Source organism: Eschrichtius robustus, chromosome X (assembly GCF_028021215.1).
Source record: "Eschrichtius robustus isolate mEscRob2 chromosome X, mEscRob2.pri, whole genome shotgun sequence".
Taxonomy (NCBI): domain Eukaryota; kingdom Metazoa; phylum Chordata; class Mammalia; order Artiodactyla; family Eschrichtiidae; genus Eschrichtius; species Eschrichtius robustus.
Window position 1 is genome coordinate 73,147,797 of NC_090845.1, and position 24,213 is coordinate 73,172,009.

The 24,213-nt window shown below is 35.5% G+C and overlaps 1 protein-coding gene across 1 annotated transcript in view; it reads right to left on the reverse strand.

The window, feature by feature from the left end:
* HDX (highly divergent homeobox) overlaps nucleotides 1-24,213 on the reverse strand; it is a 158,163-nt gene that overhangs the window by 52,531 nt on the left and 81,419 nt on the right. The window contains exon 5 of the mRNA XM_068533594.1: nucleotides 2,797-2,943. Coding sequence (XP_068389695.1) covers nucleotides 2,797-2,943 — 147 coding nt within the window. The remainder of the gene's footprint in view (nucleotides 1-2,796; nucleotides 2,944-24,213) is intronic.

Sequence of the window (24,213 nt, forward strand, 5' to 3'; positions counted from 1 at the left end):
TATATTCGATTAATACTTGATATATCAGTTAGTTTTAATTATTTATTAGCAACATTTTTATCTGAAAGGTGTGACCTTGTTCTTCTATACCTCATAGGACTATTTCAAAGAAAAAATAAAATATCACAAGTGTGAAGACACTTAAAGCAATGACCCCTTAACTGATGTCCCTGTGTAATGTCAGTCTTTTGAAAAAAGTGTTCTGTAGTTATATATGTTGAAATGATGTTGCATAATTCTACACCTCTCTCTTCAAGCACATTTTGAAAGCTCTGAATGAACTGTATTATCTGCAATAAAGAAACAAGCTGCTCTGGTCTGAATAACAAAAAAAACATAATGAATTGATGTTATCAATGTAGATGTAAACACTAAAGGAAATACCCTTTTTTTTTTTTTTTACTTGATGCAATTATTGGAAACATTTTAAGTATGCTTGCAACAACTTAGTTATGTGACTCTACAGTCGGGAAGTAGCCTTGGGGGGATTGGTTCCAAGACTCATCGGGGATACCAAAAATCCAAGATACTCAAGTCCCATAGTTGGCCCTCCATACGAGAGATTCTACATCTCCATGTATAAGTTTTTGAGTGGACATACTTTTCATTTCTTTTGAGTGTATACCTAAGAATGGAATTGCTGTCATATGATAACTCTATGTTAAAAATTTTGAGGACTGTTTTCCAAAGTAGTTAAAACATTTTATATTTTCACCAGAAGTGTATAATGGTTCCAATTGCTCCACATCCTGGCCAACACTTATTACCTGTCTTTCTTATTATAGCCATTATAGTGGGTGTTAAGAGGTATCTCATTGTGGTTTTGATTTCCATAATGACAAATGATGTTGAACATATTTTAGTGTATTTATTGGCCACTTGTACATCTTCTTTGGAAAAATGACTATTCTAATCTATTGCCCATTTTTAAATTGCATTATTTGCCTTTTTATTATTGATATGTAAGAGTTCTTTACATATTCTGGATAAGATCCTTATCAGATATATGATTTGAACATATTTCCTCCCATTCTGTGGGTTATCTTTTTCACTTTATTGATGGCGTTGTTTAAAGCACCTCATACAATATTTTAAATTAATTTTTATTGGAGTATAGTTGATTTACAATGTTGTGTTAGTTTCAGGTATACAGCAAAGTGAATCAGTTATACATATATCCATTCTTTTTCAGATTCTTTTCCCATAGAGGTTATTAGAGAATATTGAGTAAAGTTCCCTGTGTTACAGTGTAGGTCCTTTTTAGTTATCAATTTTATATATAGAAGTATGTATATGTTAATCTCAATCTCCTAATTTATCACTTCCTGCCACATTTTCCCTTTGGTAACCATAAGTTTGATTTCAAGATCTGTGAGTCTGTTTCTCTTTTGTATATAAGTCCATTTGTATCATTTTTAAAATTAGATTCCACATATAAGTGATATCATATGCTATTTGTCTTTCTCTGTCTGACTTACTTCACTTAGTATGATAATCTCTAGGTCCATTCATGTTGCTGCAAATGGCATTATTTCATTCTCTTTTTATGGCTGAGTAATATTCCATTGCATATATGTACCACATCTTCTTTATCCATTCCTCTGTTGATGGACATTTAGGTTGCTTCCATGCCTTGGCTACTGTAAATAGTGCTGCAGTGAACATTGGGATGTATGCATCTTTTTGAATTTTGGTTTTCTCTGGATATATGCCCAGGAATGGGACTGCTGGATCATATGGTAGCTCTATATTTAGTTTTTTAAGAAACCTCCATACTGTTCTCCATAATGGTTGTACCAATTTACATTCCCACTAACAGTGTAGGAGGGTCCCCTTTTCTCCACACTCTCTCCAGTATTTATTGTTTGTAGATTTTTTGATGATGGCCATTCTGACCAGTGTGAGGCATTTTTCAGAGAACTAGAGCAAAAAATTTTAGAATTTGTATGGAAACACAGAAGACCCCAACTAGCCAAAGCGACCTTGAGAAAGAAGAATGGAGCTGAAGGAATCAGGCTGACTTCAGACTATACTACAAAGCTACAGTAATCAAAACAGTAATCAAAAATGTATGGTACTGACACAAAAACAGATATATAAATCAATGGAACAGGACAGAAAGTCCAGAGATAAATCCATTCACCTATGGTCAACTAATCTATGACTAAGGAGGCAAGAATATACAATGGAGAAAAGACAATCTCTTCAGTAAGTCGTGCTGGGAAAACTGGACAGCTACACGTAAAAGAATGAAAATAGAACACTCCCTAACACCATACACAAAAATAAACTCTAAATGGATTAAAGAGCTAAATGTAAGGCCAGACACTATAAAACTCTTAGAGGAAAACACAGGCAGAACACACTTTGACATAAATCACAGCAAGATCTTTTTTGACCTACCTCCTAGAGAAATGGAAATAAAAACAAAAGTAAACACATGGGACCTAATGAAACTTAAAAGGTTTTTCACAGCAAAGGAAACCATAAACAAAATGAAAACACAACCCTCAGAATGTGAGAAAATATTTGCAAATGAAGCGACTGACAAGGGATTAATCTCCAAAATATATAAACAGCTCATGCAGCTCAATATGAAAAAACAAACAACCCAACCAAAAAATGGGCAGAATCTCTAAATAGACATTTCTCCAAAGAAGACATACAGATGGCCAAAAAGCACATGAAAAGATGCTCCACATCACTAATTAGAGAAACGCAAACCATACAACTTTTTAGGGCTTTCATTTATGACACTCATCAACCAAAACATGAAAATTATTGAAAATGCCTTACCCGAACTATTTCACAGTCAACATTCAATTCAGTTGCAACTGCTTCAATTTTCTCTCTACAAACAGAGCCAAGGCTGGTCATGCCATTGTCCCAGTACTTCTTAAGGGTGGCTAAGTCTTGGTCACTGAACTGAGTGCGGTCTTGTAGCTGTAAAAAACATTTTTAAAAATTAGAATACTCAAAGGAAGAATATTAAATCATCAGAGTGATATGTGCTAGGTTACTTTCAACACATAAATTAATTTCACAATTCTTACTCTGTGTTCCCCCTTGCTGAAATGGGCATTATCATGGTATTTATTACTCTGACATGAAAGTGTGCTAGAATAAAATGAGTAAAAAAATTTACCTGATAACAATTAAGCAATGTTGACTTAAAATGGTTGTAGTCACACAAATAATACGTATTAATTGTAGAGAATACAGATATATTTAAAAAGAAGAAAATTTAAATCACTAACAATCCTGAAATTACACTTGTTAATTCTAATATATGTTTTTTCAAACGTTTTTCTATAATACATGTATTCACATTCACACTACATATATTTAAAAAATACCAGAGTCAGGATCATGTCACGGTGTTGTCTTTTGATAAATTAATCTAGACTTACCATAGATAGGCTCCTACTAATGTTATAATTAATTAAAAGACTAAATAAGAGAAATGTAATAAGATAATGTTGGTTTTTTAAATTAATTAATTAATTAATTAATTTTTGGCTGTATTGGGTCTTCGTTTCTGTGCGAGGGCTTTCTCTAGTTGCGGCGAGCGGGCGCCACTCTTCATCACGGTGTGCGGGCCTCTCACTATCATGGCCTCTCTTGTTGTGGAGCACAGGCTCCAGACGTGCAGGCTCAGTAGTTGTGGCTCACGGGCCCAGATGCTCCGTGGCATGTGGGATCTTCCCAGACCAGGGCTCGAACCCGAGTCCCCGGCATTAGCAGGCAGATTCTCAACCACTGCACCACCAGGGAAGCCCCAAAGATAATGTTGTTTTAAAAGAATCATATTTATGGCTTCTGAAAGTTTCAGAATAAGCCCATCCTTTTTATTCTTAGGGTTTTTTTAAACCAATAAACTATGGACTTTATATACTGTTTGAATTCAACGAATCCTGGAGGCATCCCTAGGAAATAAATTAGAAGCATGATAGAATAATGACCTCTATTTGTGAATAAGGAGTCATGAAAAGAAAGGTTAAAGGACTTATTCAACAGGGCACAGAGAGACCATAGCAGGGCTAGATGTAGAAATATATCTGATTTTTTTCTAGTAGCTTTATCCCTATGGTGTCTCCAATTATCTCAAGGGGTGGTAAAAAAAATCTGAAAATTAACTTTAATTAAAAGTATAGGGGATTCCCTGATGGTGCAGTGGTTAAGAATCTGCCTGCCAATGCAAGGGACATGGGTTCGAGCCCTGGTCCGGGAGGATCTCACATGCCATGGAGCAACTAAGCCTGCGAGCCACAACTACTGAGCCTGCATGCCACAACTACTGCAGCCCACGTGCCTAGAGCCTGTGCTCCACAACAAAGAGAAGCCACCGTAATGAGAAGCTCGCACACCTCAACCGCAACAAAGAGTAGCCCCCGCTCGCCACAACTAGAGAAAGCCTGTGCACAGCAATGAAGACCCAATGCAGTCAATAAATAAATAAATAAATAAATTTATTTTTAAAAAAAATATATATGCTGTTGAGGGGATATGGGGATATATGTATACATATAGCTGATTCACTTTGCTATACAGCAGAAACTAACACACCATTGTAAAGCAATTATACTGCAATAAAGATGTTAAAAAAACAAAAAGGAAAACAAAAGAAAAATGCTGACACGTGGAAGAAGTTCTGCAAGAATATATAATAACCAACTATATATAGGGAAAACAGAAGACTTTTTACTTCCTAAGTTAAATATTGTTTAAAAAATTTATTAGGAACTTTTATGACCAAAATTTTAAATAAAATTTGAAAACTAAATATCCCTATCTATCTATCTATCTATCTATCTATCTATCTATCTATCTATATGCTGCAAAACTCTGTATGTGTATGTGTGTGTTTGTGATGAAAGAATGTGGTGAGAGCGAGAGTGAGAGACAGAGAAAGCCTGTGAGACTGAATGAATTGAGGACAAAAGTGGCAAATCATGATGGCATGAGATGTGAGGTTCTGTTGCTACCTTCTACCTAAGAATAAATGATCTGGTCCCACTGAGAGGTTAGACTTCAAAGCCTTCCTAGACATAAAATGCTTTCAATGTTTCCTTCCTAACTGAAATTTAAAATGGAACCCTCTCCTAAATTAGATACAGGTAACAACAGGAAATAATGTACACAACATATAAACCATGACTTAAATAAAAGAGTTATCATAACTAAAGCTGATACAATACTAAACAACAGGTGCAAATTTGTTTTAAAGCTACAATCTTTTGAAAAGAAATTTTAGCTATCAGGAGGAAAAACAATATATGAACTCTCAGTTTACCACCAAGAAAGTGAAGTTAGATTGTACAATTAGTATGTGTCTTTTCATAAGACATATAGTACAGTTTTTCTTTGAGTGTGTCAATCAATTTCCTTACCAGCTAGATCTCCCCCCAGTTAAAAAAAAAACCCTGATGAGTAACATTTATTACAAGTACTGATACTAAATTACATGTTTCCAATAAAAGAATCAAAACATGTCATCCAAGTTTTTTTTTTAATCAAGTGAAATAGCCCTCAAGTTATAATATTTATAACATAAAAATCTCATTATATGTCCCTCCTATATTTATTGTACAATAGTTGTGGAGCTAAAATTCTCAAAGCAAAACAAAGAGCAAAATAAATGGTAGTAAGGTTCTAGGTAGATTCAAATAATTCATAACAGCCAGCATAAATATTCCCATATTTTTCCGTTGAACCAAATTCTCCACTATAAGCTAGCCTACATTATTGTCAAACTGGAAGGAATAATGAACAAAACACTGAACACACTGAGCCAATTAATTTGTAATTCATTTAGAGGACATCCAAAGCTGATTCATCCCTTAAATTGAACTAAATAAAAGCTGATTTGATTTGTTAGAAATTTCCTGCATTAGCAATGCTGAAGGCAACTTATTATGACAACGCCTGATAAGTAGAAGCTTATGGGGGAAAGGGCAGTTATTATTAAAGCTCCTAAGAGCATATTTTAACTAAGAAAATAAATAAGGTAATAAAAATCAATTAACATTAAAACTGAATACTCATTTACTGAAGAAAAAAAAATGTGGACACTTAAAAGAGAAGGTGAATTCTTCCCCGAGGAGCTTGAAGTTGAAATCAGTTTTGTCTCTCTATTGAAATCTAAAGCCACTTTCACATTACAACACATCCCTCAGCCTTAACTGCTGACTTAAGTGAGGGAGACATATTAGTCAATTATCTTGCTGATTTTGTGAAGAGTAACATTCCAGTAACCCTGGAAATCTAGGTGAAAGCTGAGGTTTGGCCCATGTGACAAGACAATTGTTTTGATTTCACCTGGATTATATTGTAACACAATAGAAAAAAACCTGGCCTCTTCACCAGCCTCAAGGACACTTCTAGGAATTTAGTTCTTTTATTTTTCTCTTAAAAATAAAACTAAGTGACAAAACTCTGATATTGGGGAGCAGAGTTTCCTGTTTTAAGTATGTATCTTAGTTAAATGTGGAACTGAATTATATATTTGTACTTAGAAGTAACCCTTTTGAAGTGAGAACTATTAAAAAATTTCTAGCTCAATTAGCACTTCCTTCACCTTACTCCCTCAGTTTTCCATATGCTGTGCACTACTCTGCCTTATCCCAATCATCAGTCCAGATATTAACCCATGCTGTTGAGATTTCAAACTTGTTTTGTGAAATCTTGTTCATTTTTTCACTAGACAATGGGCTGCTTAATAGCAGGTATCATGCCTTTTTACTTTTATTTTCATTGTAAAAATAAAAGTAATTATGCACTTGATTAAAAAAAAGTCAAACAATTAGAAAGGTATAAAATGAGCTACAGTCTCTCTCCTTCCTTAGTTACAAACTTCCAAGCCTGACACCAAAGGCAACCACTGTCAGTAGTTTCCTGGGTAACTTTCCAGGGTAAAAATGCATATACATTTAGAAAAAAAAATTGATGATACTATAATTTAATTTTTTTCACTTAGTGTATCTTGAAGATCTTTCTATATCATCACATACAGATATACTTCAGTCTTTTTAACTGCTACTTTGTGCTCCATCATATGGACACTATACAATTTACTTATGTAATTGTTATCTAATATTTCCTAATTATATTATCTAATTTAGTTATCTAATGGTGAACATTTAGGTGGTTTTCAGGTTATTGCTATTAAAATCAATGCTGAAATGGACATTCTGGTACCTATATCTTGCTTTATATTTGCAATTATATATGATAGGAAATTCCAAGCCATATGTTTTGATCACCTCCACTTCTTCCAGTTGATAAGGAAGGGATTCCTGCTTAGGATTATGAGGATTGATAAACAACTGATTCCCAACACTAGACAGATGAAATCAACAGTAGTGTATTAGTCACATATACTTACAGCCTATAAGAGGAGAACATTGTATGACATGCAGGGCCATAGGGTAATTCTACTTGGAAACAGAATGAACAAGCAGAGGCTGTGGTGTAACCCCTAGGCATGGTGAAATCTCTGTTTCCCACAGGAGAATGTGATTGACTTGTTCGAATCATTCTGTGGGCTAGCAGGGAACTGAAGCTTGCTATTCAGGGATAAGCAGGCACTGTGCCTGGTCCCCATGCTAAGGAGAGTTGTTTGAATATGGTACTTTACCTTCAGGAACACGATGGTAAGGGGAACTTGTGATTGGGCCATCATTCAAGACCCTCTCGGCTTTCCCCAGATGTCAAGACACATATAATATGGGGACTTAATTTTAGATCTTATACCACAAAATGGAATTGGTTGTCCAAAGAGTATGTGCATTTAATTTTCTTTTTTGTAAATATAGACAAATTGCCTGGACAAAGACTGAAATGTATGATAGTCCTTATTTTCCTATATCTTTATCAATGCTAGGTATTATCCAACTTTATAATTTTTGCTAGTTTAGTGAAAAATGGTATTGTGCTGTTTTGATTTATATTTCTTTAAGAAAGACCAAGCGTTTTTATATGCTTATTGGCCTTATATTTCACAGAAATGCTTTTCTTTCTTATTTATTATTTTTTTAAAAATTTGTATACCCTTAGTGACCAGAACTGTGCTAAACATATGTTAGATATCTTTTTTGTAAACAATGATATTTTTAATCATATGAAATACATTTTCTATGATTAGCAATGCATTACCCTTTTAAACTGTATGATTTTAAAAAATGTATTCTTTACAGATATATTATTCCATTCAATTTACTTACTGATACAGTACCTACCCCCAGTGAAAATGTCTTCTTATCTATAAGAGATTGAATATGGGGTCCTCATAAAGAATACTTTTGTGACTTCTGGGTGGAAATTTAATTTAACTAATTTTTTCCAAATTGTGATCAAACACACTAATATAAGATGTACCATTTTAACTATTTTTAAGTGTACAATTCAGTAGTGGTAAATACATTCACATTGCTGTGCAACCAATCTCCAAAATTTTTCATAGCCATTAAACAAAAACTCCCATTTCCTCATCTCTCCAGCCACTGGCAACCAGCATTCTACTTTCTGTTTCTATGAGTTTGAATACTCCAGATAGCTTATCAAAGTGGAACAATACAGTATTGGTCTTTTTGTAGCTGATTTATTACACTTAGCATAATTTCTTCAAGGTCCACCCATGTTGTAGCATGTGTCAGAATTTCCTCCCTTTTTAAGAATGAATAATATTCCCTTTCATGTATATACCACATTTGTTCATCAATGTATCTGCTGATGGACATTTGGGTTGCTTCCACATTTTGGCTATTGTGAAAAAAGCTACTACAAATGTTGGTGTACAGGTATCTGAGTCCCTCCTTTCAACTCTTTGGGGTATACACCCAGAAATTGAATGTCTGGATCATATGGTAATCGTATTTTTAATTTTTGGAGGAACCATCATAGCGCTTTCCATAGTGACTGTACCATTTTACATTCCCATCAACAGTGCACAAGTGTTCTACTTTCTCCATATGCTCATGAACACTTGTTAGCTTAATTTTTTAATAGTTACCATGCTAATGGGTATGAGGTGATATTTCATTGTGGTTTTTATTTGCATTTTCCTGTGATGTTGGGCATTTTTTATATACTTGTTACCCATTTGTATATTTTATTTGACAAATGACTATTGAAGTCTTTTGCCCATTTTTTTTAAAACATCTTTATTGGAGTATAATTGCTTTACAATGGTGTGTTAGTTTCTGTTTTATAACAAAGTGAATCAGTTATACATATACATATATCCCCATATATATTCTCTTTTGTGTCACCCTCCCTCCAACCCTCCCTATCCCACCCCAGCTAGGTCAAAAAGCACCTAGCTGATCTCCCTGCATTATGCACCTCCTTCCCACTAGCTATCTATTTTACATTTGGTAGTGTATATATGTCCATGACACTCTCTCGCTTTGGCCCAGCTTACCCTTCCCACTCCCTGTATCCTCAAGTCCATTCTCTAGTAGGTCTCCATCTTTATGTCTTTATTCCCGTCTTGCCCCTAGGTTCTTCATGACCTTTCTTTTTTTTTTTAAATTTTATTTATTTATTTATTTATTTATTTATTTATTTATTTATTTATTTATTTATTTATTTATGGCTGGGTTGGGTCTTCATTTCTGTGCGAGGGTTTTCCCCAGTGGCGGCAAGTGGGGGCCACTCCTCATCGCGGTGTGTGGGCCTCTCACCATCGCGGCCTCTCTTGCTACGGAGCACAGGCTCCAGACGCGCAGGCTCAGCAATTGTGGCTCACGGGCTCAGCCGCTCCGCGGCATATGGGATCCTCCCAGACCAGGGCTCGAACCCGTGTCCCCTGCATTGGCAGGCAGACTCCCAACCACTGCACCACCAGGGAAGCCCCTTTTTTTCTTTTTTTTAGATTCCATATATATGTGTTAGCATACGGTGTTTGTTTTCCTCTTTCTGACTTACTTCACTCTGTGTGAAAAATTCTAGGCCCATCCACCTCACTACAAATAACTCAATTTCATTTCTTTTTCTGGCTGAGGAATATTCCATTGTATATATGTGCCACATCTTCTTTATCCATTCATCTATCAATGAACACTTAGGTTGCTTCCATGTCCTGGCTATTGTAAATAGAGCTGCAATGAACATTGTGGTACATGGCTCTTTTTGAATTATGGTTTTCTCAGGGTAAATGCCTAGTAGTGGGATTGCTGGGTCGTAGGGTAGTTCTATTTTTAGTTTTTAAAGGAACCTCCATACTGTTCTCCATAGTGGCTGTATCAATTTACATTCCCACCAACAGTGCAAGAAGGTTCCCTTTTCTCCACACCCTCTACAGCATTTATTGTTTGTAGATTTTTTGATGATGGGCATTCTGACTGGTGTGAGATGATATCTTATTGTAGTTTTGATTTGCATTTCTCTAATGATTAATGATGTTGAGCATTCTTTCATGTGTTTGTTGGAAATCTGTATATCTTCTTTGGAGAAATGTCTATTTAGGTCTTCTGCCCATTTTTGGATTGGGTTGTTTGTTTTTTTGTTATTGAGCTGCATGAGCTGCTTGTAAATCTTGGAGATTAATCCTTTGTCAGTTGCTTCATTTGCAAATAATTTTTCCCATTCTGAGGGTTGTCTTTTGGTCTTGTTTATGGTTTCCTTTGCTGTGCAAAACCTTTTAAGTTTCGTTAGGTCCCATTTGTTTATTTTTGTTTTTATTTCCATTTCTCTTAGAGTTGGGTCAAAAAGGATCTTGTGTGCTTTATGTCATAGAGTGTTCTGCCTATGTTTTCCTCTAAGAGTTTGATAGTGTCTGGCCTTACACTTAGGTCTTTAATCCATTTTGAGTTTATTTTTGTGTATGGTGTTAAGGAGTGTTCTAATTTCATACTTTTACATGTACCTGTCCAGTTTTCCCAGCACCACTTATTGAAGAGACTGTCTTTTCTCCACTGTATATTCTTGCCTCCTTTATCAAAGATAAGGTGACCATATGTGTGTGGGTTTATCTCTGGGCTTTCTATCCTGTTCCAATGATCTATATTTCTGTTTTTGTGCCAGTACCATACTGTCTTGATTACTGTAGCTTTGTAGTATAGTCTGAAGTCAGGGAGCCTGATTTCTCCAGCTCCGTTTTTCTTTCTCAAGATTGCTTTGGAAATTCTTAGTCTTTTGTGTTTCCATACAAATTGTGAAATTTTTTGTTCTAGTTCTGTGAAAAATGCCAGTGGTAGTTTGATAGGGATTGCATTGAATCTGTAGATTGCTTTGGGTAGTAGAGTCATTTTCACAATGTTGATTCTTCCAATCCAAGGACATGGTATATCTCTCCATCTATTTGTATCATTTTCAATTTCTTTCACTAGTGTCTTATAATTTTCTGCATATAGGACTTTTGTCTCCTTAGGTAGGTTTATTCCTAGATATTTTATTCTTTTTGTTGCAATGGTAAATGGGAGTGCTTCCATAATTTCTCTTTCAGATTTTTCATTATTAGTGCATAGGAATGCAAGAGATTTCTGTGCATTAATTTTGTATCCTGCTACTTTACCAAATTCATTGATTAGTTCTAGTAATTTTCTGATAGCCTATTTAGGATTCTCTAGTCATAGTATCATGTTATCTGCAAACAGTGACAGCTTTACTTCTTCTTTTCCGATTTGGATTCCTTTTATTTTTCTTCTCTGATTGCTGTGGCTAAAACTTCCAAAGGTATGTTGAATAATAGTGGTGAGAGTGGGCAACCTTGTCTTGTTCCTGATCTTAGTGGAAATGGTTTCAGTTTTCACCACTGAGGACGATGTTGGCTGTGGGTTTGTCATATATGGCCTTTTTTATGTTGAGCGAAGTTATTAACTTTGCTCTATGCCTACTTTCAAGAGGGTTTTTACCATAAATGGGTGTTAAATTTTGTCAAAAGCTTTCTGTGCATCTATTGAGATGATCATATGGTTTTTCCCCTTCAATGAGTTAATATGGTGTATCACATTGATTGATTTGCATATATTGAAGATTCCTTGCATTCCTGGGATAAACCACACTTGATTTTGGTGTATGATCCTTTTAATGTGCTGTTGGATTCTGTTTGCTAGTATTTTGTTGAGAATTTTTGCATCTATGTTCATCAGTGATATTGGTCTGTAATTTTCTGTTTTGTGACAACTTTCTCTGGTTTTCGTATCACGGTGATGGTGGCCTGGTAGAATGAGCTTGGGAGTGTTCCTCCATCTGGAAGGGGAAGGAACAGTTTTGGAAGAGTTTGAGAAGGATAGGTGTTAGGTTTCTATAAATATTTGATAGAATTTGCCTGTGAAGCCATCTGGTCCTGGGCTTTTGTTTGTTGGAAGATTTTTAATCACAGTTTCAATTTCAGTGCTTGTGATTGGTTTGTTCATATTTTCTATTTCTTCCTGGATCAGTCTCAGAAGGTTGTGTATTTCTAAGAATTTGTCCATTTCTTCAAGGTTGTCCATTTCTTCAAGTTTGTCCATTTTATTGGCATAATGTTGCTTGTAGTAATCTCTCATGATTCTTTGTATTTCTGCAGTGTCAGTTGTTACTTCTCCATTTTCATTTCTAATTCTACTGATTTGAGTCTTCTCCCTTTTTTTCTTGATGAGTCTGGCTAATGGTTTATCAATTTTGTTTATCTTCTCAAAGGACCAGCTTTCAGTTTTATTGATCTTTAGTATCATTTCCTACATTTCTTTTTCATTTATTTCTGATCTGATCTTTATGATTTCTTACCTTCTGCTAACTTTGGGGTTTTTTTGTTCTTCTTTCTCTCATTGCTTTAGGTGTAAGGTTAGGTTGTTTATTTGATATGTTTCTTGTTTCTTGAGGTAGGATTGTATTGCTATAAACTTCCCTCTTAGAACTGCTTTTGCTGCATCCTATAGGTTTGGGTCGTTGTGTTTTCATTGTCAATCGTTTCTGGGTATGTTTTGATTTCCTCTCTGATTTCTTCAGTGATCTCGTGCTTATTTAGTAGTGTACTGTTTAGCCTCCATGTGTTTGTATTTTTTACAGATTTTTTTATGTAATTGACATCTAGTCTCATAGCATTGTGGTTGGAAAATATACTTGATATGATTTCAATTTTTTTATATTTACCAAGGCTTGATTTGTGACCCAAGATATGATCTATCCTGGAGAATGTTCCATGAGCACTTGAGAAAAATATGTATTCTGTTGTTTTTGGACAGAATATCCTATAAATATCAATTAAGTCCATCTTGTTTAATGTATCATTTAAAGCTTGTGTTTCCTTATTTATTTTCATTTTGGATGACCTGCCCATTGGTGAAAGTGGGGTGTTAATGTCCCCTACTATGATTGTGTTACTGTCGATTTCCCCTTTTATGGCTGTTATCATTTGCCTTATGTATTGAGGTGCTCCTATGTTGGGTGCATAAATGTTTACAATTGTTATGTCTTCTGCTTGGATTGATCCCTTCATCATTATGTAGTGTCCTTCTTTGTACCTTGTAATAGTCTTTGTTTTGAAGTCTATTTTGTCTGGTATGAGAATTGCTACTCCAGCTTTCTTTTGATTTCCATTTGAATGGAATACATTTTTCCATCCGCTCACTTTCAGTCTGTATGTGTCCCTAGGTCTGAAGTGAGTCTCTTGTAGACAGCATATATATGGGTCTTGTTTTTGTATCCATTCAGCCAGTCTATGTGTTTTGCTGAAGCATTTAATACATTTACATTTAAGGTAATTATCGATATGTATGTTCCTATTACCATTTTCTTAACTGTTTTGTGTTTGTTTTTGTAGGTCTTTTCCTTCTCTTGTGTTTCCTGCCTAGAGAAGTGCCTTTAGCATTTGTTGTAAAGCTGGTTTGGTGGTGCTGAATTCTCTTAGCTTTTGCTTGTCTATAAAAGTTTTAATTTCTCCGTGAAATCTTAATGAGATCCTTACTGGGTAGAATAATCTTGATTGTCGGTTTTTCCCCTTCCACACTTTAAATATGTCCTGCCACTCCCTTCTGGCTTGCAGAGTTTCTGCTGAAATATCAGCTGTTAACCATATGGGAATTCCCTTGTATGTTATTTGTTGTTTTTCCCTTGCTGCTTTTAATATTTTTTTTTGTATTTAATTTTGGATAGTTTGATTAATATGTGTCTTGGTGTGTTTATCCTTAGATTTATCTTGTGTGGGACTCTGTTCTTCCTGGCCTTGATTAACTATTTCCTTTCCCATATTAGGGAAGTTTTCAACTATAATCTCTTTGAATAGTTTCTCAGCCCCTTTCTTTTTCTCTTCTACTTCTGGGACCCCTATAATTTAAATGTTGGTGTGTTTAATGTTGTCCCAGAGGTCTCTGAGACTGTCCTCAGTCTTTTCATTCTTTTATCTTTATTCTGCTTTGCAGTAGTTATTTCCACTCTTTTATCTTCCAGGTCACTTACCCGTTCTTCTGCCTCAGTTATTCTGCTATTGATCTGTTCTAGAGAATTTTTAATTTCATTTATTGTGTTGTTCATCACTGTTTGTTTGCTCTTTAGTTCTTCTAGGTCCTTGTTAAGCGTTTCTTGTATTTTCTCCATTCTATTTCCAAGATTTTGGATCATCTTTACTATCATTATTCTCAATTCTTTTTCAGGTGGACTGCCTATTTCCTCTTCATTTGTTAGGTCTGGTGGGTTTTTGCCTTGCTCCTTCATCTGCTGTGTGTTTTCTGTCTTCTCATTTTGCTTAACTTACTGTGTTTGGGGTCTCCTTTTCACAGGCTGCAGTTTTGTAGTTCCTGTTGTTCTTGGTGTCTGTCCCCAGTGGCTAAGGTTGGTTCAGTGGGTTGTGTAGGCTTCCTGGTGGAGGGGAGTAGTGTCTGTGCTCTGGTGGATGAGGTTGGATCTTGTCTTTCTGGTGGGCATGTCCATGTCTGGTGGTGTGTTTTGGGGTGTCTGTGGCCTTATTATGATTTTAGGCAGCCTCTCTGTTAATGGGTGGGGTTGTGTTCCTGTCTTGCTTGTTGTTTGGAATAGGGTGTCCAGCACTGTAGCTTGCTGGTCGTTGAGTGGGGCTGGGTCTTGTCATTGAGATGGAGATCTCTGGGAGATTTTTTCCATTTGATATTACATGGAGCTGGGAGGTCTTTTGTGGACCAGTGTCCTTAACTTGGCTCTCCCACTTCAGAGGCACAGCCCTGACGCGTGGCTGGAGCACCAAGAGTGTGTCATCCACAGAGGTCAGAATAAAAGGGAGAAAAAAAAGAAAGAAAGAAAGAAGAAGATAAAATAATATAAAATAAAGTAAAATAAAATAAAATAATGTTATTAAAATAAAAAATAAAAAATAATTATTTAAAAAATTGTTTTTAAGTAATAAAAAAAAAAGAGAGAAAGAAGAGAGCAACCAAACATAAAAACAAATCCACCAATGGTAACAAGTGCTAAAAACTATACTAAAAAGAAAAAAAAAAAAACACGGACAGACAGAACCCTAGGACAAATGGTAAAAGCAAAGCTATACAGACAAAATCACACACAGTAGCATACACATACACACTCACAAAAAGAAAAAGTGAAAAAAATATATATATTGTTGCTCCCAAAATCCACCTCCTCAATTTGGGATGATTCGTTGTCTATTCAGGTATTCCAGAGATGCAGGGTACATCAAGTTGATTGTGGAGATTTAATCCACTGCTCATGATGCTGCTGGGAGAAATTTCCCTTTCTCTTCTTTGTTTGCACAGCTCCTGGGGTTCAGCTTTGATTTGGACCCGCCTCTGCGTGTAGGTCACCTGAGGGCATCTGTTCTTTGCTCAGACAGGATGGGGTTAAAGGAGCAGCTGCTTTAGGTGCTCTGGCTCACTTAGACCGGGGTCAGGGAGGGGTACGGAATGCAGGGCGAGTCTGTGGCGGCAGAGGCCGGCGTGACTTTGCACCAGCGTGAGGCGCGCTGTGTGTTCTCCCGGGGAAGTTGTCTCTGGATCACGGGACGCTGGCAGTGGCAGGCTGCTCAGGCTCCCAGGAGGGGCGGTGTGGATAGTGACCTGTGCTTGCATACAGGCTTCTTGGTGGCTGCAGCAGCAGCCTTAGAGTCTCATGCCCATCTCTGAGGTCTGTGCTGATAGGCGCGGCTCGCGCCCATTTCTGGAGTTCCTTTAAGTGGCGCTCTTAATCCCCTCTCCTACCGCACCAGGAAACAAAGAGGCAAGAAAAAGTCCTCTGCCTCTTTGGCAGCTCCAGACTTTTTCCCGGACTCCCTCCTGGCTAGCTGTGGCACACTAGCCCCCTTCAGGCTGTGTTCACGCAGCCAACCCCAGTCCTCTCCCTGGGATCTGACCTCCGAAGCCCGAGCCTCAGCTCCCAACCCCCACCCACCCCGGTGGGTGAGCAGACAAGCCTCTCGGTCTGGTGAATGCTGGTTGGCACCGATCCTCTGTGTAGGAATCTCTCTGCTTTGCCCTCCACACCCCTGTTGCTGCACTCTCCTCCGTGGCTCTGAAGCTTCCCCCCTCCACCACCTGCAGTTTCCACCCACAAAGGGGCTTCTAGTGTGTGGAAACCTTTCCTCCTTCACAGCTCCCTCCCACTGGTGCAGGCCCCATCCTTATTCTTTTGTCTCTGTTTTTTCTTTTTTCTTTTGCCCTACCCAGGTACGTGGGGAGTTTCTTGCCTTTTGGGAGGTCTGAGGTCTTCTGCCAGCGTTCAGTAAGTGTTCTGTAGGAGTTGTTCCACATGTAGATGTATTTCTGATGTATTTGTGGGGAGGAAGGTGATTTCTGCATATTACTCTTCTGCCATCTTGAAGGTCTTCCCCTTGCCCATTTTTTAATCATGTTATTTGTTTTTCTGTTGTTGAGTTGTAGGAGTTCTTTATATATTCCTAATATTAACACCTTATCAGATAAGAGATTTATCTTTTAAGTTCTCATAATTTTTAGTCCTTGAATTTCTGAGATATATTCCTGTGATGATTAATTTCATGTGTCAACTTGACTGGGCCATAGGGTGCCGGGACATTTGGTCAAACATTATTCTGAGTGTATCTGTGATGGTGTTTCAAGATAAGATTAACATTTCAATCAGTAGATTGAATTAAGCAGGTCACCCTCCCTACTTCGGGTGTGCCTCGTCCAATCAAATGAAGACATGAATAGAATAAAAACACTGAGTAAGAGGGTACTCCTTCTGCCTGATTGCTTGAGCTACAACATTGGTCTTTTCTAGCCTTTGGACTCAGACTGAAACAGTAGCTGTTCTTGGGACTGGAGCCTGCTGGCTTACAGACTGGACCTTGCCCTATCAGCTGTCCTGATTCTCAAGTCTTTGGACTTCGACTGGAACTACACTCTGGCTTTCCTAGGTCCCTAGCTTGCTGACTGCAGATCTTGGGACATCTTAAGCCTCCATACCTGTGTGAGCCAATCCCTTATAATCTCTCTCTCTATATCTATATATCTATATATATAAACACACATATATATACTGTCTATCTCCCCTCATATAAATATACATACACATATATACATACATACATCTTATTGGTTCTGTTTCTCTGGAGAACTCTGACTAATCTCTTTATAAACCTAAGGCCACTTGTACTTTAATCTTGAGAAGAACATCCTTCAACTTTACACTATAGGTGTCTGGGCATAGGGTATCTTGAATCTTTAGTCCTAGGAATACTGTCATCCAAATCCTTGACTCAATGTCCTTCAAAAGCCACCACATATAAGAACTTACTGTCATTTTTGGTTTCATTCTTTTAAAAAGATCAACAGCCAACTCTAGAATTTAAACTGACAGTGTCCAGCTGACATTTTTCTTGTCTCATGTACAGTTTCAATCACAATCTTCTGCTACAGGAACACCATACAAAATGTATCAGGCAGAAACAGAAAACTTCTTTATACTGATGAGCAGATGTAAAGCAAAAACCCTTATTATCATAGGTAAGTTTAAAAACATTGAATGCAGATAACTAGACTTCTAAAGAATTCCCTGGAGAAACTGACTCATCCTCTTTGGAAAGAATCAAATAAGGGTTTTTTCTCTAAACTTAGCAGGCAGTAGTCTCAATACAAAATAAAGGAATCGCTGGTAACCCTCTACATACAAGAGCAAATTTGCTGAAAACAAAACACAACACAACAAAATCTCACATCATTTCAACATGTATACAAAACTTCTCTAGCAACAAAAATTAAAAGCCAGAGGCAGCAGAGATTCTGACATTGATGTGCATATAGTAGGGGATTAGATCTGGTAACAAGTAGTAAGCTGTAATTTTACTCCTTAGTGCAAAATAGTGGGAATCAAGAAAGTCCTAGATTTTAATCTTAACTTTGTCTCTTCCTAGTTGTGGGCAAGTGACTTAATCTCTGAGGCTTAGTTTCCTTATCTGGAAATGGGAATAATACTACCTACCTCATAGGATTGCTAAAAAGATTAAAAGAGAAAACCCATATAAAACAAAACATGCTCATAGAGGGACCCAATAAACGTTAGTCTCCCCCTGGCACCTACTCCGCCCCCCCACACCCCTACCTCTATCCTAAAGAGGAAGAAAATACAAGGTGCTATTAGGGGGAGACTAATTTAAAAGAAGAATCACATATACCTGAGGGGATAACCTGCTATTTTAGAAAAAAAAAAACAAAGCAAAAAACAGCTGTAGCTGGGCATGCTTGGAGTTTGCCCCAGCTTCTTTGTGAAGGGCATCTCATCCTGCCTACTTTTTTCTTCTTTTAGAAATTATACCTTTGCATATATTCAAGACAGAGGATGTAGCTTTTTTTTTTTTTTTTTACTATTTCTATTTTAGTCACAGTTCCCAGGGAACACAGATGTCACCTGGATGATAGCTAGCATGTGAAGAAGGTCTGATTTCCTGTCTTGCCAGTATCACATCACCATTCAGAAGGTCTTCTAGAGATCCCCCTGTGATGGCTGCTCAGGTTCACATTTGGTACTGCCAGCTATTATGTGCTGTCTGAGGAACTTTCTTTGTTGACTAAATTAAATATTGGGAGTCCAATATTTGGGAGTCCTGAAGCAAAGTTCTGGACCTAAAAGGCAAACTGCTGCAGGATCCTTCTGCAATATGGCACTTGGTCATCTGCTCATTGCCACTACTTCTGCTGCTTACTTCCTATAGTTCTTATACATTGGTTGTATTTCTCCATTATTAATTTAGTAATTAATAAAATTAGGAAAAAGTTAAAAAATAAATCAAAATAGGAAGCCCACATCAAAGGATACAAATGAACTTATGTACAAAACAGAAACAGAGTTACAGATGTAGAAAACAAACTTATGGTTACCAGGGTGTAAGCGTGGGGGTGGGGAAGATAAACTGGAAGATTGGGATTGACATATACACATTACTATATATAAAATAGATAACTAATAGGGACCTACTGTATAGCACAGGGAACTCTACTCAATACTCTGTAATGGCCTAATGGGAAAAGAATCTAAAAAAGAGTGGATATATGTATATGTATAACTGATTCACTTTGCTGTACACCTGAAACAAACACAACATTGTAAGTCAACTATACTCCAATAAAAATTTTTAAAAATGTAATTTGAGAGGATCTCTTATTGATACAATAGAATAAACCTGTAGACATCTTGGAATGTTCAGATCTAATAAAACAGCAGCCACTAGGACAGAAAGAAGAATACAGGATCATAGAATTAGACACAAAGGGGGTAAGCATAGTAGTAAATCAGGTAGTTCAGCACTGAGGAAAACTTCCATAATTTTTCCTTACATATGTCTCACAATCTTAATCCAGTAGCAGAAAGTGCTGTTAAATTTTTCAGTGTTAAGTACATTTTTGGCATCATATATGGATATTAAGTTATGCACATCCATACTTAATATGCAATTTTAAGACATCAAATGACAGTAACTTTTTGCATAACCTTAAGTGAGAAGAAAAATCAGTGATAAACCTTCCACTAGATGGGAAATTTTGTCTGACAGTCAATTAACATTATTGGGTGTCTACTGCATGATACATAAGCATACAGGTTTACTGTTTATAAGTTTACATTTGCTGTCACTAAAACTCATGTGTCGCTGAGGATTCTGTAATATACATTTGAACCCCAGCAGACTTTTGCCACTTAAATTCTTCTTTTCTTTAATTTCACTGCATTGTACAGGTTCTTTTTTGTTCTTACATTTTTTAAAAAATATTTTTATCTTACTGAACTAAGGTATAACACAGAACTAAAAATGAGAATTATTCTTGTAAAATGTAATTAAACTCCAAAAGGATTTATCAGAAGGTATGACTTTTCAGTCAGGGATCTTACCTGAGAATGGGAAAGCTTTTGCAATGAGTATAAAACAAATATAATCATAAAAATTAAGATGTTTCATTTGCAGCATGTGAGCGACAGGACATACTTCTTGCCTTAAAGTATGCTATTTAAAAATAACTTATTCATAAAGGCTGATGTTTTGAAAACAGATTAAAACAAAACAAAAACAAGTCCATAAACATTATCTAGAGAATAAGGCCTAATTTAGGGGAAAACTATGTCTTACCAGCCAGGATGTCCCTAACCTACTCAAGTGTGAAAGAATGAAGAACAGAGCTATTCTGAAGACTTGCACAATAGATTAAAAATCCAAATTCATTTGACTGGTGCATTTTTTATTGAAAACACTTACTGTTTTTTTAAATTATTTATCTAATTTTTACATGGAGTTGAAATCAATTGATAGCAAGTTAAAGACGATATATATTTTTAACCATGTTTTGAAATTGAAGTATAGTTACTTTACAATGTTGTGTTAGTTTCAGGTGTACAGCAAAGTGATTCAGTTATACATATACATATATATATATATATATATAATTTTTCAGATTCTTTTCCATTATAGGTTATTACAAGATATTAAATATAGTTCCCTGTGCTATACAGTAGGTCATTGTTTTTATCTATTTTTTATTTTTATCTTTATTATTTTTAAATTTTTATTTTATATTGGAGTATATTTCATTTACAATTTTTTGTTAGCTTCAGGTGTACAGCAAAGTGATTCAGTTATACATATACATATATCTATTCTTTTTCAAATTCTTTTCCCATTTAGGTTATTACAGAATGTTGAGTAGAGTTCCCTGAGTAGAGTTACAGTAGGTCATTGTTGATTTTCTATTTTATATATGGTAGTGTGTATATATTAATTCAAAACTCCTAATTTATTTCTCTCCCCGTACCCTCCCACTGCCCCCTGCGATCCCCTTTAATAACCACATGTTTGGAAAACCTTGCTTTTAAATGGGCTTCGATCCATGTTTAGAAACACCAGAATCTAGTAGGTAATGTGGCTAAGCAAAAAGATTTAGTTTCTGAATCTTGACACTTTGAACATGATAGCTAAATAGCATGTATATTAAAAATCCAAATTACAAAGTGCATTTGAATCACTTAGAAACTTTATCTTAAAAAAAGAAAAATAATTCTTAAAATAGTTTTGATAACCAAATTAGGTTGTGACCATTTTGAAAATATGAACAATTATATAAATTTCAAAAGTGGTATATATAAGATAAAAAGATAGCTTTCTTCTCAATTTTGGTCCGTCTTAATCTATCTGTAGAATGATGGCATCACCAATACAGGAAGAAAAGCTTTTGGGAATGCAGACTTACACTAGCAAATGTTTAGAATTAACATGAATGTTTACAGATGACTGAAATTAAGTCACCCAAAGGGAGAAGAGACTTTTCTTATATGATTTTATAATATCGCACATGAATTTTGAAACCTGATTTCATACATGATAACATAAACCATAAATAGAGAAATCTGCACCCAATCCAGATCTAAAAACAACTTCCAAAATAATGTACATTAGTTTATTGCTTTTTGTGGTAAAATTGAAAAAAACTTATTTCAAGTCTACTGTAATTTTATATTAATATGCATTATATGCAGTTTTCACTGTTAACTTCAGTAATAAGTACTAAAAGTGTTAAAAGTCATCAAGACCATATGTTTGGCTACATTTACCTGCTACTGTTGTTATTATGCTACTGTTGTTATTATTTTGTTAATATTACATTGTGTACCTAGAAGCATCAACAATCCCAATCTCTATTCACACATGCATCTAGTTCTAAAGCATATAGTCCTAGGGAGTCTTAAAATAATCTGCTGTTGATAAGTGTAATAAAAAATTCTATTTTTTCCAGTAAATTGTTAACCTGTGATTGATGTTAACTAAACTTATTGTGGTTAAAATTTCATGCTATATACATATCAAATCATTATGCTGTACATATGCTTCAACATGTACGTATTATGCTTGGATGAATGCAATGTTATATGCCAATTATGTCTCAATAAAACTGGGAAAAATAAAATAAAATATAAATGTCATTAAGGCAATAATTCATATCCAGTTTTACTCTGTCTTATGTTAAATAAACTTTTACAGAAAAAATTTTAAAAAGTTAATTCCTGTTTCCAATATTGTAGTTTAGTATCCTCTGTTGTGCTGCACTTGTAATGGTATACATTTTTTTATCATATTCCAAAAATTTGCTTAGATTTTAATTATAAGCTACTAGAGGGCACAGATTGAAAGACTTAGCTTTTCTTTGTATAATGCTTAGCATAGATTTAAGAGCATAATTCAGGGGCATGTGGCTCATAGAACTGCAGAGAAAGAGATCTCTAGCAATTCCCCAGTCCAGGCTGGACAATTTCAAAATTATCCAAGATAAATAAGTATTAGTATTCATCTATTGTTATCCAGTGTACAAAAGGAGGATCTATGCAAGTAACCAGGAGATTTTAATTTGTGGCAACTTTTGCAATCCATTGTAATTAAATTCTAAGTAAAAGAATATGTATAACTGATTCACTTTGTTTTAAAGCAGAAACTAACACACCATTGTAAAGCAATTATACTTCAATAAAGATGTTAAAAAAAAAGAATAAAAGGATTGGCTTAATTATTTTTCATACAAACATCTTCTTGCATAGGAAAATAGTTTAGAGAGGTAGTCAGAAGAAATTCATAACTTTATCATGCTTAACAATAAAGTATTCAAATGGAGACCTGTCTCATAACAAGACTTAAATCTATAATGTGGATAAGTGTTACTGATTAAAGCAGTTAAATGTAGAACTTGAGAAATACTCTTCAATGAATTTAACTTGAAAGGCTGAAATATTGTGCAATACAATGCAGGCATTATGCATATCTCTACAGTCTTCTGAGGAATCGGAAATGGAATCATACAGTGTAAAGCCTTTTCAAATTGGCTGCTTCTCTTAGCAATATATGTTTAAGATTCATCAATGTCTTTGCATGACTTCATAGATCATTCCTTATTATCACTGAATAGTATTCCAATTCTATTCAGTGTACCAGTTTGTTTATCCCTTTGCTTATTGAAGGACATCTTTGTTGCTTCCAGTTTTTGGTGAGTATGAATAAAGCTGCTATAAGCATTTGCATTAAGGATTTGGGTAGAAATAAAATTTCAGATCAGTTGGGTAAATACCTAGGAGCGTGACTGATGGATCATATGGTAAGACTATGTTTAGCTTTGAAAGAAACTGCCAGACTGTCTTCCAAAGTGGTTGTACTATTTTACATTCCCATCATCAATAAATGAGAGTTCCTGTTGCTCCTCATCAGAAATTGCTATCTTAGCATTTTGAATTTAGCCATTCTAATGGATGTATAGCCTTTAACCTAAAACATATACAATCGAAAATCACATGGAATTTTCACACTAAAGACACTGGTACTTTGCAAAGTCACCTTTGTGTGAATTTCTTCCCCAAATAACCTTTAAAATTATAATTTTATATTTGAGCTTAAACATGTGTTTATGATAAAATTTATGCTTGCTTAGAAAATATTCTAAAAAGTCTGGAACTATTTGCTCCAATATGACTTCGGGAAAAATCAAAGTAACTAACTCATTTTATCAATCACCTTAGAATGAACTATTTGCTACTTGCATACAGAAAATGCTAGACTCTGGTCAAGCTTTCCAGTAAATTTGACTCTGAAACATCAAGCAATTGTAATCTAAATAAGCAAATTAAGAAACACTGATAGATAAAATAAGGGTTAAATATAATGTCCTTTGTACTTTATGTAACACTAAAAAAGGGGTGGGGGACATGGACGAAGGTTGTCAAAAGGTACAAACTTCCAGATATAAGATAAATAAGTATTGGAAAGTAATGTACAACCTGATGACTATAGTTAACACTGCTATATAGTATATTTGAAAGTTG